This window comes from Trachemys scripta, chromosome 16 (genome assembly GCF_013100865.1).
Source record: "Trachemys scripta elegans isolate TJP31775 chromosome 16, CAS_Tse_1.0, whole genome shotgun sequence".
Taxonomy (NCBI): domain Eukaryota; kingdom Metazoa; phylum Chordata; order Testudines; family Emydidae; genus Trachemys; species Trachemys scripta.
Genome location: NC_048313.1, coordinates 17,567,079 through 17,582,050, shown reverse-complemented (window position 1 = coordinate 17,582,050; position 14,972 = coordinate 17,567,079). Strand labels below are relative to the sequence as shown.

The 14,972-nt window shown below is 56.2% G+C and overlaps 1 protein-coding gene across 2 annotated transcripts; it reads left to right on the top strand.

Annotated features, from left to right (window-relative positions):
• The first annotated feature begins 4,959 nt into the window (after window positions 1-4,959).
• METTL1 (methyltransferase like 1) lies at window positions 4,960-9,777 on the top strand. 2 transcript variants are annotated; one of them, XM_034793083.1, is made up of 6 exons: window positions 4,960-5,140; window positions 5,714-5,880; window positions 6,473-6,657; window positions 7,262-7,375; window positions 8,527-8,628; window positions 9,135-9,270. In XM_034793083.1, the coding sequence occupies exons 1-6, from the start codon at window positions 5,061-5,063 to the stop codon at window positions 9,201-9,203; spliced, it is 717 nt and encodes a 238-aa protein (XP_034648974.1). In that variant the 5' UTR covers window positions 4,960-5,060; the 3' UTR covers window positions 9,204-9,270. The 2 variants fall into 2 exon arrangements, with proteins under 2 accessions (XP_034648974.1, XP_034648973.1); XM_034793082.1 differs by lacking the exon at window positions 9,135-9,270 and adding an exon at window positions 9,275-9,777 and having other exon boundaries at window positions 4,964-5,140.
• The last annotated feature ends 5,195 nt before the right edge of the window (window positions 9,778-14,972 follow it).

Sequence of the window (14,972 nt, the reverse complement as noted above, 5' to 3'; positions counted from 1 at the left end):
CGGAACGTGCCATTTCAGGATGAAGTGGCCAGCACAGAACCATGCTCATAATGGCAATTCCTCCTGCCTGGATTCCCAGTACAGTGGTATGCCCCAACGGCAATGTGTATTCGTGTCCCTCTGACTCACGGAGAGACACTCAGCAGGCATGTGGTCTGTCCTTAGGCTGCAGCTGTATTGTTCATAGTGAAAGTGACACATTCCCCTACACGAATAGCATACTACAGTAATCTGCAGGGCTGCGAGGTAATGGCACCAGTATGATGCAATCCATATCACAGGATACCGGTACAACTTTTTAATAAAGGCACAATCAGAAATACCCACATAAGAGGACACTATTTTGCGGCCGCTCCAGTAGCATGTATCTGGACTTATTTTGGAAATTAAGCACTAGTGACATTTCTTTTAATGAATGGAAGTTGGCAGCTAGTGACCCAGTCACAGTTTGGAAGGAGGTTACTTTTCGGAGCCTTAAGAGGGCAGAAAAGAGCTCTGTCAGATCCTGGTTATTTAAATAAATAAATAAAGGCTGCTTTCGAGATTGTCTGCCAGGTGTATGGCACATCTGGGCTCTGGCAGTGAGTGACAGAGTGAGGACGCAAACCAATCAGTTCTCCCTGGCCACTTTCTTACTGTGTGAGCTCCCATCTCTGGGCCTCAGTTTTGCCAGGCGAAGCTGTGAGGTTTGATTCATTAATTGTTTGTAAAGCGCTTTCAGGTGTGAGGAAAGGGATCCGGGCCATGCAAAGAGCTATCAATAACGAGGCAAGGCAGGAAACGCTATGAAAACCTGGCAGCCTTTGTCCTTTGCAAAATCCTACCCAACTCCCCCATTTCCTCTGAATTCCTATGCATTTTCCTAATTGCTCATTAATTTGAAAAGATGTGAACAGCCAAAGGCCCAAGGTGCATGACTCATAATTATCTTCAACCCCCAAATTCCCCCATGGATTGGTTTACAGTAATGTCCTGGCCACATCCCATGTGTCAGCCAGCGGGAAGATTTGCATGTGTGTGTGTGTATGTGTGTGGGGGTTCCTTATAGTTGCATCTCTTCCTCTTTTACTCTCATTGTATATCTCTGTCCCTCACCCCTCTGTGGGCTGGTTCCCAGACCGAGGCCACATCCAAGCTGCCCATCGTCAGACCCGATCTGTAACTAAGCCCTGGTTGTCTGCATGAGCAAATTCTGTAGCTGCGATTCACCACCTCATGCAGCTTTGCCAGTGGTAGCCAGATGGGGCAGATGACATGGTGATAAAAACACATGTGCCTTCTTTAATCTACAGCTTCCTCCGTTGCTACCTTTGGTGGAGCTGTAGCTTAGAAATCTGCTAGTGTAAGACAAGCTGTGGGTGAAACTATATTGCTAGGTGTGTGTGGTTAAGGTCTCTGCACATCCCTGTAACCAGGGCCGCCCAGAGGATTCAGGGGGCCTGGAGCAAAGCAATTTTGGGGGCCCCTTCCATAAAAAAAAGTTGCAATACTATAGAATACTATATTCTTGTGGGGGCCCCTGCGGCCCCGGGGCAAATTGTCCCACTTCCCCCTCCTCCCCTGTCCCTCTGGGGCAGCCCTGGGAAAAATAAACATTTGAAAACCTTCCCTATCTTGGCACAAACACAGTTTTGAGAAAACTTCTTTTCAAGTCACCTTTACAAGGTATCACTGGTTCTCCACATCAGCTAGTGCTAAAAGGCACTAAAGCTCATTAAAAGGGTTGGACAAATATTTTCCGTCAAAACTTTTTTTGGATCGAAAACTAGGGGTTTTTAAAAAGCAGAAAAAATCACAGACAATGTCTGCTTTCCTTCAAAATTTGTTGTGGTTTTTTTTAATTGAAAAGCTGAAATTAGTCTTCCAAAACCTGAACATGGTTTGGGGTTTCAGAAGTGTGGGGCCAAATATTTGCTGCTTGCTGTGTTTGATTGTTTAAAGAAACAATAAAAAATTCTGCTTAAAAAAAATCCAAAACTTTTGAACCACCTCAGCTTGTGACCAAACGCCTGAGCCCATCCAGTCAGAGATTTTTCCAGGTTTCTAATACTTTACTGGCTTCCTTGACTCATATCTGTCTCCATAACTTTGGGTTCATTTAGGTTAGAACATAAGAACATAAGAACGGCCATACTGGGTCAGACCAAAGGTCCATCTAGCCCAGTATCCCGTCTTCCGACAGTGGCCAGTGCCAGGTGCCCCAGAGGGAGTGAACCTAACAGGTAATGATCAAGTGATCTCTCTCCTGCCATCCATCTCCACCCTCTGACAAACAGAGGCTAGGGACACCATTCCTTACCCATCCTGGCTAATAGCCATTAATGGACTTAACCTCCATGAATGTATCTGTTTCCTAGAGACTGGCTCTATGCGGTCCCTCACAAACTGGAGACTGTTACTGTGGGTTTGTCTTTAGTACAGCTTATGTACATACGCCACAAACTGAGCATTTGAGCTTGTTCCAGAATCTGGGATGAGCCTATGTTGTGAAAACTGAAATGCTCAAAATAGCACATGCATGTGAATGGACACAGGGTGCTAAAATTAAATTAACCCAGGGGTTCTCAAACTGGAGGTCAGTACTCCTCAGGGGGGTCGCAAGGTTATTACATGGGGGGTCGCGAGCTGTCAGCCTCCACCTCAAACCCCGCTTTGCCTCCAGCATTTATAATAGAGTTAAATATATAAAAAAGTTTTTTTAATTTATAAGGGGGGGTCGCACTCAGAGGTTTGCTATGTGAAAGGGGTCACCGGTACAAAAGTTTGAGAACCATTGAATTAACCCCTCTGGAGCCTCGGGGAATGCTGGGGGGGGAGTCTCCCTTGGTAGGGTTGGGAAGGAGGTAGGTGGTGTAGGATATTGCTCTTCTCATGTGATCCCTCCCCCATGGCTCTCTTGGCTCTATCACTGTTAATCTAAAGTGGCTAATTTTCAATGAAGCTCCCCTCCCCTGACATGAATCTCCCAATGGCACTGAAATGAATTTGGCATTTGAGAAGTGAAAGGGATGGTGGTAGCCCTAAGGGAAAAGATAACAGCTTGGCTCATTGGGTTAAATAGCTGTCTGCAAGCCTCAAACTGCTAAATGAGCTTTAGGGTAGGGAAGGCTGTGCCTCCCCAAACAGCCTGGCCCTGCCCCTTATCTGACCCCCAGCCATGTCCTGCCCCCCGACTGCCCCTCTGGCCCAGTGTCCTGTCTTCCGACAGTGGCCAATGCCAGGTGCTTCCGTGGGAATGAATCCCCAACCCATCCTGCTCCTTGTCCCCTCTCCGCCCTCCCCAACCACCACTCCGGGACCTCACCCCCCACCAAGCCCCCCGTCCCCTGACCGCCCCCCCCTCAGCACGCCGCGTCCAGGAGCTGCCCTGGCCCCTGGACAGCGCTGCAGCGGCGTGGTTCTAGCGGGACCGGAGCTTGCAGCCCCGTCCCCTTACCACGCGGCTCTGACTCAGTGGGAGGAGCTCAGACCCCGCCGGAGCCACGCCGCTGCAGCGCTGTCCAGGGCCGCTCCTGATGCGGCACGCTGAGGCGCCAGGGGATGGGGGAAGGCGGAGGTGGGGCCGAGGGCCCCTGCGGGGCCCGGGGCAAATTGCCCCATTTGCCCCCCCCCCCCCTCTGGGCAGCCCTGCCTGTAACCCCCCAGAACCCCAGCAGCTCTGCCGGGGTTTTAGTGAAATTCTCTCACTGAACAGTTTGTGAGTGGGGTGTTGGTGGGATTGTAAGGGGCTGCCTGGAGGGGATCATTGGGGTGGGTGTTCAGTGGATTTGAGGGGCAGCTAGATGAGTTTGGGGATCAATGAGGATGGGGGGGGTCAATGGATTTGGGTTAGGAGGGCCGGTGGGGGTAGAAGTCAGGGGTCAGTAGGATGGCGGTTGGGGACCAGTGAGTTTGGGTTCAGTGTTGTTGGAAGTCATAAGAACATCCATATTGGGTCAGACCAAAGGTCCATCTAGCCCAGTGTCCTGTCTTCCGACAGTGGCCAATGCCAGGTGCTTCCGCGGGAATGAACAGAACAGGTAACATCGTCAAGTGATTCAAGAGTCAGGGGGCTCACTGGGTTTGGGGTCAATAAGATGAGGGTTGGTGGATCAATGGATTTGGGCTGGGGGGTCAGTGGGGCTGGCAGCTGGAGGTCAGTAGGATGGTAGTTGGGGGTTAGTAGGATGGGGGTTGGAGGGGCAGTGAGTTTGCATTGGGGGTTAGTAGGAGGAGGATGGGGGAGTCAGTGGTTCTGAAGGTCAATAGGATGGTTTGGGGTTCAGAGGGGCTGGAATGGGGAGTCATGGGTTTGAGTTCAGAAGGGGTGAGGGTCAGAGGAGCTGAGGGTCAATAGGATGGAAGGTCAGTGGGTGGAGATGGGGGTCAGGAGGATGGAGGTTGGGGGTCAGTGTGCAGGGCTGGGGAGGGGCTACGGGGACAGCGGGCGGGGCTGGGACTCAGAGGGACGGGGCTGGGGTCAGTAGGATGGGGGTTGGAGGGGTCAGTGGGGTGAGGCTGAGGGTCAGTAGGATGGAGGTTGGGGGTCAGTGGGCTGGGGTGGGTTTCAGAGGGGTGGCTGGGTGGGCCATTAGGATGGAGGTTGGGGAGTCAGTGGGGTGAGGCTGAGGGTCAGCAGGATGGAGGTTGGGGGTCAGTGGACAGGGCTGGGTCTCAGAGTGGTGGGGATGTGGGGGTCAGTAGGATGAGGGTTGGGGGGTCAGTGGGCGGGGCTGGGTCTCAGAGGGGCGGGGCTAGGGGGTAGGATGGGGTTGGGGTCAGTGGGCGGGGCTGGGTCTCAGAGGGGCGGGGCTAGGGGGTAGGATGGGGTTGGGGTCAGTGGGCGGGGCTGGGTCTCAGAGGGGCGGGGCTGGGAGGTCAGTGGGCGGGGCTGGGTCTAAGAGGGGCGGGGTTGAGGTCAGTGGGCGGGGGCCGAGGCGGTGCCGGGCCCTTTAAAGCAGGCGCGCGCGCGCTGGTGATGGCGCGTTTCCTGTGACGTGTAGTTCCCGCGACTCCAGCTGTGGCCGCGCCGTGTGGGCTCCACGTGGGTGGCGGGCCCGGCGCGGGGTCCCGGGGGCGCCATGGCGGGGGCCCCGCCCCAGAAGCGCTTCTACCGGCAGCGGGCTCACTCCAACCCCCTGGCGGACCACACGCTGCGCTAGTGAGTGGGGTATTGCTCGTCTCGCTCAGGGAGACTGAAATAAGCTCTATCCCCAAAAGCGCAGATTTGCCCCTCTAAGCAGTATTTGCTTCTAGTGCAAAGCCTTCCAAGTGTTGGCCTCACATGCTTTTGTTCCAACAATCGCATTTAAACCCTGCTTGGGAAGAGTCCTGAGAGGTTGCTAGTGTTAGTATATTTACATCCATTTTTCAGAGTGTTTAAGAAAACACTGTGAATTTGTTATTTCCTGAAGCAGCTCTGTGATGTGCTGTCAGGTCGCAGAGGAGGAGACAGCCCCTGCCCAAAGCGCTCATAATCCAGAGAGGAACTGGGACACTTGGGTGGAGAAACACCCTCTAACGCCAAGTTAGATTAGGCTCCACCTGACTCGTTCCCTGGGGGCAGGATTGGGCCCTGAAATCTTTGGGTGTTTGTCCAGCTTGAAATGGTCCAAGCAAGGACATTTTTAGCCCATTGGGAAGTTATTGCACAGCTTAAATCCCCTCACCGATCAAATTGCTGCTTTCCCGTCCTCTCTTTTAATCCAGCTCTGTCCCTGCCCCTCTCTATTAGTCCCACAAAACCTGAGGAAATGAACTGGGCTGAACACTACCCTGAGTTCTTTGCCCCGTTGACCAAAGATGACCGTCATGATGACCCGAAGGACTCCGAGGAGAGAGCGAAGCCCATTGCGCAAGTCGAATTCGCTGATATTGGCTGCGGTTATGGGGGCTTGTTGGGTAAGCTCCCAGTGATGCTTTTCTGTCGGTCTGGACGCAGCAGGTTCTAGATGGGCGGGTGTGGTCGAGGCTGCTGTGGCAGGATGGTTCTGAGGGGGGCGTGGGTTTGCTCAGGGAAGCCCAGATTCGGGTCCATGCCTGACTTCATGCTGTGACTCTAGAGAGCATCTTGGGCATGTCGCTCTCTGTCTGTTGACAGCCATGTGTCCCAAAGTACCTGGTGTGGAACTATGCATGCTTAGCTGAGGCCTAGCGCTGACTCACCAGTGGAACTAGCTCCTTGATCTGCTCTGAGCAGAGCCCAGACCCGATGCGGGAAATCTGTCCGTGGTGTGGATCAGGGAGAGCTGGTGACATGGGCTGTCTCACCCTGGTGTCCCTATAGATTCTGTTACCAGGCTGCTACCACTGCCTCTCTCCAGGCAAGTGGGAATGACCTGTCTGATACCCTAGCTCCCGTCTTTGGGAGGCAGGTGAGTTGTCCCCAGGTAACCCTGGGGTTTATTGTTCTGAACAGTTGCCTCTGTCTGGGATTCCCTGGTCCTGGCTCTGCCCTGAGAGCAGATGGTAATTCCTCTTTCATCTTTTACAGTCGAGTTGTCTCCCCTCTTCCCCAACATCTTAATGCTGGGCCTGGAGATCCGAGTGAAGGTCTCGGATTACGTCCGTGACCGGATCCAGTCTCTGAGAGCATCCCATCCCGGGCAGTACCAGAACATTGCCTGTATCCGCAGCAATGCCATGAAGCACCTGCCTAACTTCTTTCACAAGGGGCAGGTGAGGTGCCAGGAGCTGTGCGGCTCCGCCATTGATGTCCCAGGCAGTCATATATAGAACCTCCTGCTTTCAATCCTTGCTATCCTTGGGGAGCACGCAGCCCTCACTCCCCACCTCTCAAATCCTGGGATCTGCTCTGAGATGATAGATAAGCTTCCATAAGACACCCATCACGGTGGTGTCTGGGCAGCCCTTCGTCTACTCCCAATTGAAGGAAAGTTGCTCTTGAACTAAAGGCTCTTTAGCTTCCCACTTGAAAAGAGGAAACCCCAACCCTGAAGGTGCTGTAAACAAGCTGTAATTCGGGGGGGGGGGACCCCTATCCCAAATCGGTCCCGGAGATGCTGTCACTGGCTGGGGGCTGTTCCTATAACTACAGTGATACCCCCGCCTGCCTGGGGGGGGGGAGCAGGTTCCTCTGATAACTGCAGTACTGATTGAGTTAACAGTCCCAGGAGGATGGGGATGGTCAGCCAGAGAATGCATCCGTGGCCATGGTGATCTCAATGGGGCAAGGAGGTATTGGTGCTGCTGGCTACGGTGACTAGAAGGGCTCACTGTCTCCCCCTCTCCACCCGGCCGGGGTTGCCCCCTGTGTTTGCAGCTGGCCAAGATGTTCTTCCTCTTCCCGGACCCGCACTTCAAGAAGACTAAGCATAAGTGGCGGATCATCAGCTCAACGCTGCTGGCTGAATACGCCTACGTCCTGCGGGTCGGGGTGAGTTGGGATCGGTCGCTGGTGGGGGCACTGAGATTTGTGTGGGCTCTCCGGTTCCGGGAAGCCTCTCTGGCTAGGGAAAGAGCCCCTCCCCCCACGAGGGGGTTTAACCCCTCTCTCCCCACAGAGAAAGGGTTCGCATTGTTCCTAAATTAACAAGCTGGGGGGATGGGATGGGTCCAGTTTATTGCAAGGGTCAGAGATGAGGCACAGGTTTCCTGAACGTAGACCTCTGGGCTGTTCCACTGATGATTTCCTAGGGCTCCGTGGGGCCCTGGATGGGACTTAGCCACGGAAGACAGACAGGAAGATTCTGTCCTCAGAAACCTGCAAACGCTGTTGGTTATCAAACCTAGCTGTGCCCCAAGGGCATGGTGAGTAAGCCCCACTTACTGCATGGGTCCCAGCACGGCGGGATTGGCCTTTGTCCTACTTCCTGCAAAGCTGTGCTGGGAGGGCTTCCTGTTGGCAGAGCGAGCCCGTTGCCTGCCCTCGGCAGCTCCCACCTGCCCGCTCATGACTTAGCCGCCTCGGGCAACCTGTCTGCTCCTTCCTGTGCCGTCACCTGGGGATCGTAACCAGCAGATCAAATTGAGGCGATGAAGAGGCGTTGGCCCCACCCAGCCCGGCTGCGTGAGTCACAGGCAAATTCGCTAACGTCTCCCCGTGGTGCCGACCCCAGGGGCAGGGCTATGGCTGCCACGCCTCCATGATTGTCCTGGAGTCTCTAGGAAGGAAAGATGGATCTTTAATTGAAGATGATGTCGTACGATGAAACACCCAGGAATACGTCCCACCAAAATTGGCAACCGTGGGGGGGAGGTGGCAGGCACCCGGCCAACGGATGAGGTGCGGAAGCAGCCTCGTGAATTATTCAAGAGAGCAAAATGGCCTTGGCTAATTGCAGTTGGCACCTCAGATAGTTAGGGAGGAAGTCCCGTGACCACAAGCTGCTCTGAGCAGCGATTACCCCCTCCCCATCAGGGCCCTGTGGTTTGGTGGTTCTATGGCATGAGCCATTTGGGTTCTCGGGTTTTACTGCCGCATGGCTGGGATGGGGCGACAGACCCCCGACCCTGCGTAGGTGTCCAATGGCCCCTCCACATCCCCTCTTTGCTGGGTCCTCAGGCTGCTCCCTCTCTCTCGCGCAGGGCCTGGTGTATACCATCACCGACGTGGAAGAGGTGCACGAGTGGATGGTCGGGCACTTCAGCGGGCACCCGCTCTTCGTCCAGGTGCCCTTGGAGGACTTGGTAAGAGCGAGGGTTGCGGGCGCCGGGAGGGGAAGGAGCTCGAAAGGGGAATGTTTGCACTACCCGCGGGGCCTGCATCCATCCTGGGGTGACTCAATCTGCGAAAGGTTCTTCCCTTGACCTGGGGTTTCCAAGAAGCCTGTAGAAGTTGGAAAGTGAAACCTGGTCCCACACCAAAACCTCTTCTCTCTTTTCACGTTCACACGCTGGCTGCTTATTGCAGGGTTGGGAGGGGGGAGGGGGTGTGCTGTTGCTAGGGAGACCCCCCCCTGCGTCTGTCCTGTTGCTAGGGAGCCCCCGGCGATGGGCTTGACTAGAAGCTGCTGGATTTCAGGACCCAGCCCAGTGTCCCTTGCTGCTGTTCAGCTGGGCTATATGGCCCATGCTTAGGCCAAAGGGGTCCTCCCTGGCGGTGGATTGACCGGCTGCCCCCAACACAGCCAGGCAGGGCCAGTCACTGTTGGCTCACGTGGTTTGATGCCTGCTCGGGTCTAATCTCCCTGCAGGGACAGGGGCCGGATGTGATGGGAGCAGCTGGACCACGTGCCCGCTATGCTGGAGACAAGCCAGGCTGATAGAGTCCCCTGGGCAAGGGGAGGCATCGGCCGGTCGGCAGCTCACGTGGTAACCGGCCTTTCTCCAACAGGGCAGCGATCCCATCGTGGGACGCCTGGGGACCTCCACCGAGGAGGGAAAGAAGGTCCAACGGAACGGCGGCAAGACCTTCCCTGCCGTCTTCCGGCGCATCGAAAACGAAGCCCTGCTGGGGGCACCAGGAACAGAGCAGTGCCAGGGGGCTCCGGACACGTGACTGTGGACCCGAGAGATGGATCGTCATGGACCGCGTCCTGCGGCCGTGCAGCGTTCCAGGGAGGCCTCTGCCCCTCGCCTGGTGCCGTCGGGGCAGACGGGTTGGTCGCCTGGCCTGCAGCACGACGCCAGCGGCAGCCCTCGATGTCGTGAATACCGGGAGGCTGGCGCCTCTCCTAATGAGAAACACATAAGGAGTGTCCCAAACATCCCCTTGCGCTCTGCGTGCTGTTGCCCACGGGCTCCCGGAGCCGATGCTTTTACTTCTGAGACTGTGCCAGGCAGGGGCCGGCTGCAGCTTCACTCGCCTTCGATTTCTGAATAAAACGGGAGCTCACAGCCCTGGCTGGACTCTCTGTGGGTCGCTGCGGGGCGGCTGGCTGGTGATCCAGGGATCTAGTGGTAAAGAGGGGTTTGTTGCCCAAGCTTGGAAGCGGCACTAGGTGTCAACCCTGCAGGCTCACCCTGTTCCTGTCCTGCAACCTGGCTGCTCCTTGAGCTGCCTGATCCCAGCCAGGGCTCTGTCTGCAGGGCTCCACCTGTTCTCCGGGCACCTCCTCTCCAGCCCAGGCCAGTGGGTGAGGGGAACCGTCCCCGCCGAGTGCTAATGGTGCTTTGCTGCCTTTAGTCTCCTGCCAGGTGAGACTGTTGTGCAGTGACCCCTGAGCCCTGCCAGGGAGCTGTGGGAGGGACAGTCTGTGATACTCCCTGCTATGAGAAATGTGTGTGGTGGTGGGGGTGGGGGGGGGTGTGTGGACACAAGCTTAATCCATCAGGGCATCCTACCGCAGCCAACTGCTATGGAGATGGAGAAGCCGACTTGGGCCTCCTCTTGCTTAGACTAGGTTCTTTGGGGCAAGCACTGTCTTTGTTATGCGTGTACAGCCCCTAGCACGGGGGCCTCCTGCTCTCAGTCTAGGCCTTTCTATTGCCACCAGCCGAACGTGTGATAGGGCCTTACTTCATTGGCCCCTGCCTCAGTTTCCACGCTCCTGGGGTTTTCTAACTGTCGCACCTGCGTGTGCAGGCCAAATGTACATCCTGCCAACATAGGGTTAAAACAACTCAGTTCCACAAAGGGTCCCGCAAGCAGGTCTTCCCTGGTTTGGGGTGGGGGTGTCCCCAGAGAGCCACCCCCCTACGTTTGCCTACGCTGGCGGAGTAGGAGGTCCCACTCCCCAGGCTACTATAGCGTGATCCTGGCTAGCTGGCCCAGCTGCAGGGCCGGGGCCGTCGCCTGGGTGCGCCCACCTACTTTTAAAGGTCCATTAAACCCCGTGACAATCCAGTTCCTGTATTGTGGATCTTCCCCGTGCATGCCCCAGGTGCGGTACCCACTTCTTTCTCCTCCTCTGCCTCTGGAACCAGTATATTGTCCAGTCAGTCTGTGCTTCGCCTGCCTGCTGGCTGATACCGCCTCTCCTTTTGGCTGCCCCAGCGCATCACGCCAGCACTGGTTGCTAGCCACCAAGTCCCGCCATGTCTGCAGTTTTGGTATCTTCAGCCATGGGCTGCAGGACCCTGTTTCTGGGGGGTGGGGAGATCTGGGTTGTGATCCCTAGGGGGCTGAATTCCATTGTTGTTGCCTGTGCAATGAGCGTAGCTTCTGATGTTGCAAGTTGGGTAATTCCCAAGGAGCTGGCCGGGAAGGTGGACCAGGCAGGGTCGCTTGGGGGTGGAGCCTGGAACTTCCCCTCCAGGAGCCTTCCAACAATCAGCCTGATCAATACAGAAACTGAGCGAGCGTTGCCTCATGCAGGGAAAGATGAATTCCTTGTCTCACATGCGCTCCTGGGCGTGGGAACTAGGCTCTGCCTCATCCCTCTGACCCTGCTCCGGCCGGGGGAGTCGGATCAGCGGGGGGAGGCCCCGCTTCCGTGGGGAATGAGTGAGCGAGGAAGTAGCCCTGGCATGTCCCCCTTGGTCGCCCTGTTGCGCTTCCCCTAACAGAGGGGCTGGGGCGAGCAGGGCTGGGCTGGCCGTGGGGTGTTTCTTGCCCTGCCCCCCAGCTGGCTGAGTACGGGGCCCCCAGCTTCCTGGGGTGATTCAACGATGGGCCTGGGGGAAGCTGCTGTTCTCTGGAGTGGGGATTGGGGGGGATCACGAAAGGTGCAGGCTGGGGTCCCTGTGGCTCTACCGGCATCTAGCCAGAGCTTACGCAGATGCTGTGAAACCCCCTCCCCTGCTCCCCGTGACTTGACTTCCAAGGGGGTTGGAATCCCAAGAGCCCTGCTCAAGGGTGGCTTCCTTTCCAAAGATGCTGGACCCGCCCCTTTCCTACCATTCCCCTCCCCTCGATGGGATGGGGAGGGGAAAAAATGGCTGGAAAGTCCCCCCGCTTTCTGGGGGGCTGTGTGGGAAGCCAGAGCGTTGGTGGTTTGAGGCTTTTGGTGAATGGAGGATGCAGTGATCGACATCTGCCCCCAAGCCTGAGTCACTGGTGTGATTTCCCCTGGGTGTTGCTCTGCGGGGGCCTGGTCGAGCAGAGGGGGAGGGGCAGATTCCCATGCAGCTGGATGGTTGTAGTTCTGCGAAGTGAGTGAAAATTTGGCTCCCTGCCTCCACTGGGTATTGGGCCTTGTAGGAGTCCCCCCTCCCCCCCCGCCTCACTTGTGGAACCGATTATCCCCCTCGGGGGGGTGGGAAACAAGGATCTTAGCAGCTTCTCATCAGATGGAAGTGGCACCAGAGGGCAGGTTCCTTGCAGGGGCCCGGGAGCCTTGGCCTTGGGTGCCCTGGAAAGGCCAAGCATGGGGCTGCTGCGGGCTGCCCGTTGAGCCGAGCGCCACCCCGTGTGCCTGTGCTGGGCTCTTCCTGGTGCGGCACCAAGCCCAGAGCCTCTGCATGGGCACGTCCGTCCGCCGCCCGGCTCCTCCTTGCCACTCGTGGTGTTAGGCTGGGGAAGAGGATGGGAGCCACCTTGCTCTCGGCCTACCGGCAAACCATGGCCTGGAAGCGCAGATCTTCTGGGGATGGGGTGAGGGGCCTTTGCTCTGGAAGGGGCGGGGGGGAAATTATCAGCTGCCAAGTGGGCGAAAGGGGGATTCATTGATTGCAGCTGCGTAGCCACAAGAGGGAAGTGGCCCTGATTGGCTCTGCCTGGCCTGGTGCTTCCCGAATGTGGTCCCAGTGGGCTGCACCCCTGGGCTACCTCCCCTTGCATCAGGTGCCTTGCTGAGAAGCAACCCAGCACCTGGTTTGCGGGGTCCTGGCCCCCGACAGCTGCCAAGGAACCTCCCATGGGAGCTCGGTGGCTAAGGAGCAGACCAAGTGTCTCTGGAGCTGTGCAGACAGCGAGCAAGCTGCAAACTCTCCCAACGCACCCGAAAGGGTTACAGTTAAGAAATTTCCCTTAATGGAAGGCAGGGAATGGAGTGGGCCCAGACTGCGAGCACCAGTAATAGAACAGCGAGTAGAAATACTTTCTATTGTCCTGGGGAGAATGCGGGTGCGGTGAGAGGGACTCGCTGCCTGGGCTCGGTTCAGCACAGCTCCCCTCGCTTCTTCATGTCAAGTGGCCTTGGGCCGCTCGCTCTGGGCTGTGGTTTCAAATGCATTTTCCTGGCTTTGAACAGGGGGGGAGGAAGGGGAATGCAGCCTTGAAGAGAGATGGGCCCGGCTCGGAGCGGAGACGCGAAACACGTGTAGCGCCATGCCGCTGAGCCAGCGCGCTGGGAGATTGTCGCTGTCGGCGTTTGGGGGCGCGGTGGACTGGTTGGTCACTAAGTCAGCGCTGTGGGAAGGGGCAACTTGTTGGAGCCGGGGGGTTAACCCTTTGGGAAATCAGGCCAATGGCTGGCAAGTTGGGTTCCCAACATCACTGGCCATGTAACGAAGCCTGTAGCTAGTTACAAAAGGTCAGATTCTCCACTGTAGCTTGGACACGCCTGCAAAAGGGTTTTTCTCATTCTGCTTTAGCGGCGTCTACACTGGAAAGTGGACTCCGATTAAGGGAGGTGTGAATATAAAGCACAATAGCTCTTCCTGTTGGACAAACCATGATCTTCCTCCCACACCCACACTTTGCATTGATGGAAACAACTCCACCAGGGGAGAATCGGGGCCCAGAGCGCTGGACCCTCACCAGGTGGCTGCTTTGCCGTTTAAATCCATAATGCTGGGTTTGCTGTTTGCGGAGCTGAACGGCCGCCCTGACTTCTTACTAGTCCGGCCTCGAAACAATGCGCTTCCTCACGCTAACCGGCTGTTTGACAGTAACCTGAGCTCTGGACTCTTTCACCGTGCCACAGAGAAGCAGAAACAGGAGTGACTTTTATTGGCCTTTTTGCAGTTGTTGCTTTGGTCCCTGTTGCCCTTGGGCCAAGGACCTGCCGTCAGGGTCAAATTAAGGCACTCTGGGGCTCTAGCCACCCCCTTCATGGAGTCCCTCAGAGCCCTGCCCCCAAGCTGTGGTTGTACCCCTCTTTATGGCGGTGAGTTTCAGTATTAAGACAAGTGGGGCAATTCACACTTCCTGGAGCTATTGTTTCAGGCTCTCTGCAGACTCAGGCAAGCAAGAGGTGCCTGTTTATGGAGCCTGCTACACGAGAAAATTAGGTTGGCATTACCACATCACTCGGGGGTGTGAAAAATCCACACTCCTGAGTGGCATAGTTAAACCAACCTAAGTCCCTGTGTAGACAGCGCTAGGTTGAGGGAAGTATTCTTCTGTTGATCTCACTGTCACCTCTCGGGGAGGTGGATTACCTAAGCCGGTCTACACTGAAGTGCTGCAGCTATGCAGTTGTAACCTTTCTTGTCTAGACAAGCTCTCAGGCAGGCATCAGTTGCCCTTGGATCAGGCTTTTGAGCTTTTCTTTTGCTTCCGTGAGGGCCAGAAACCTGATTTTTCTTTTTAAACGAGAGCTGAGCTTCTGATCGCGTCACGTGACTCCATGCCGTCGGCCCTGGTTTATAGCACCTTGGCCTTAATCCCACCCTAGCTGTCATGTCCTGTCCCACCAGATGTAAGTCCTCAGCCAAGCTGGGCTCCCAGCTGTGGCAAGCGTTCTAGAATGAATTGCTTTTGTTGTGGTTTGCAACTTCTACTGTGCATCGTACGGAGGGGAGGGAACATCTGGAGAAACCCAGCTGGCAAACTCAAGTCATGACCTCCTGGCGCTGCACGATCTGCGATCAGCTCTGGGTTACTCACGGCTGCGTGGATTGTAGGCTGCCTAAATACGCTGGGGTCTCCTTGACAGCCTGTTTGGGGCTGGATTCTGCTCTCCAACGGGCACAGCCCAGAGGATGTCAACGGAGTTCCCACTGATCTGTGCCCTGTGCGATTAGAGCTGGCCGCCTGTCACTGTTCGCAGGCAGGCTTCTCTTCAGTCGTGGTGTAAGAGAGGAGACTGGTTTGCCTCCTGCTCCCCCCTGAAGAGCAGCTGTTCCTGCCATCTCTCCTTTTGGACAGACAACTAGGAGTCAGGGGGTGGAAATGAGCAAAGATCACAGGACTCGGCTACCCACCAGCTGATGTATGCGCCTCACAGGGGAAGAGGGGCTTGGACAGTTATGGCAGTGTGGTCTAG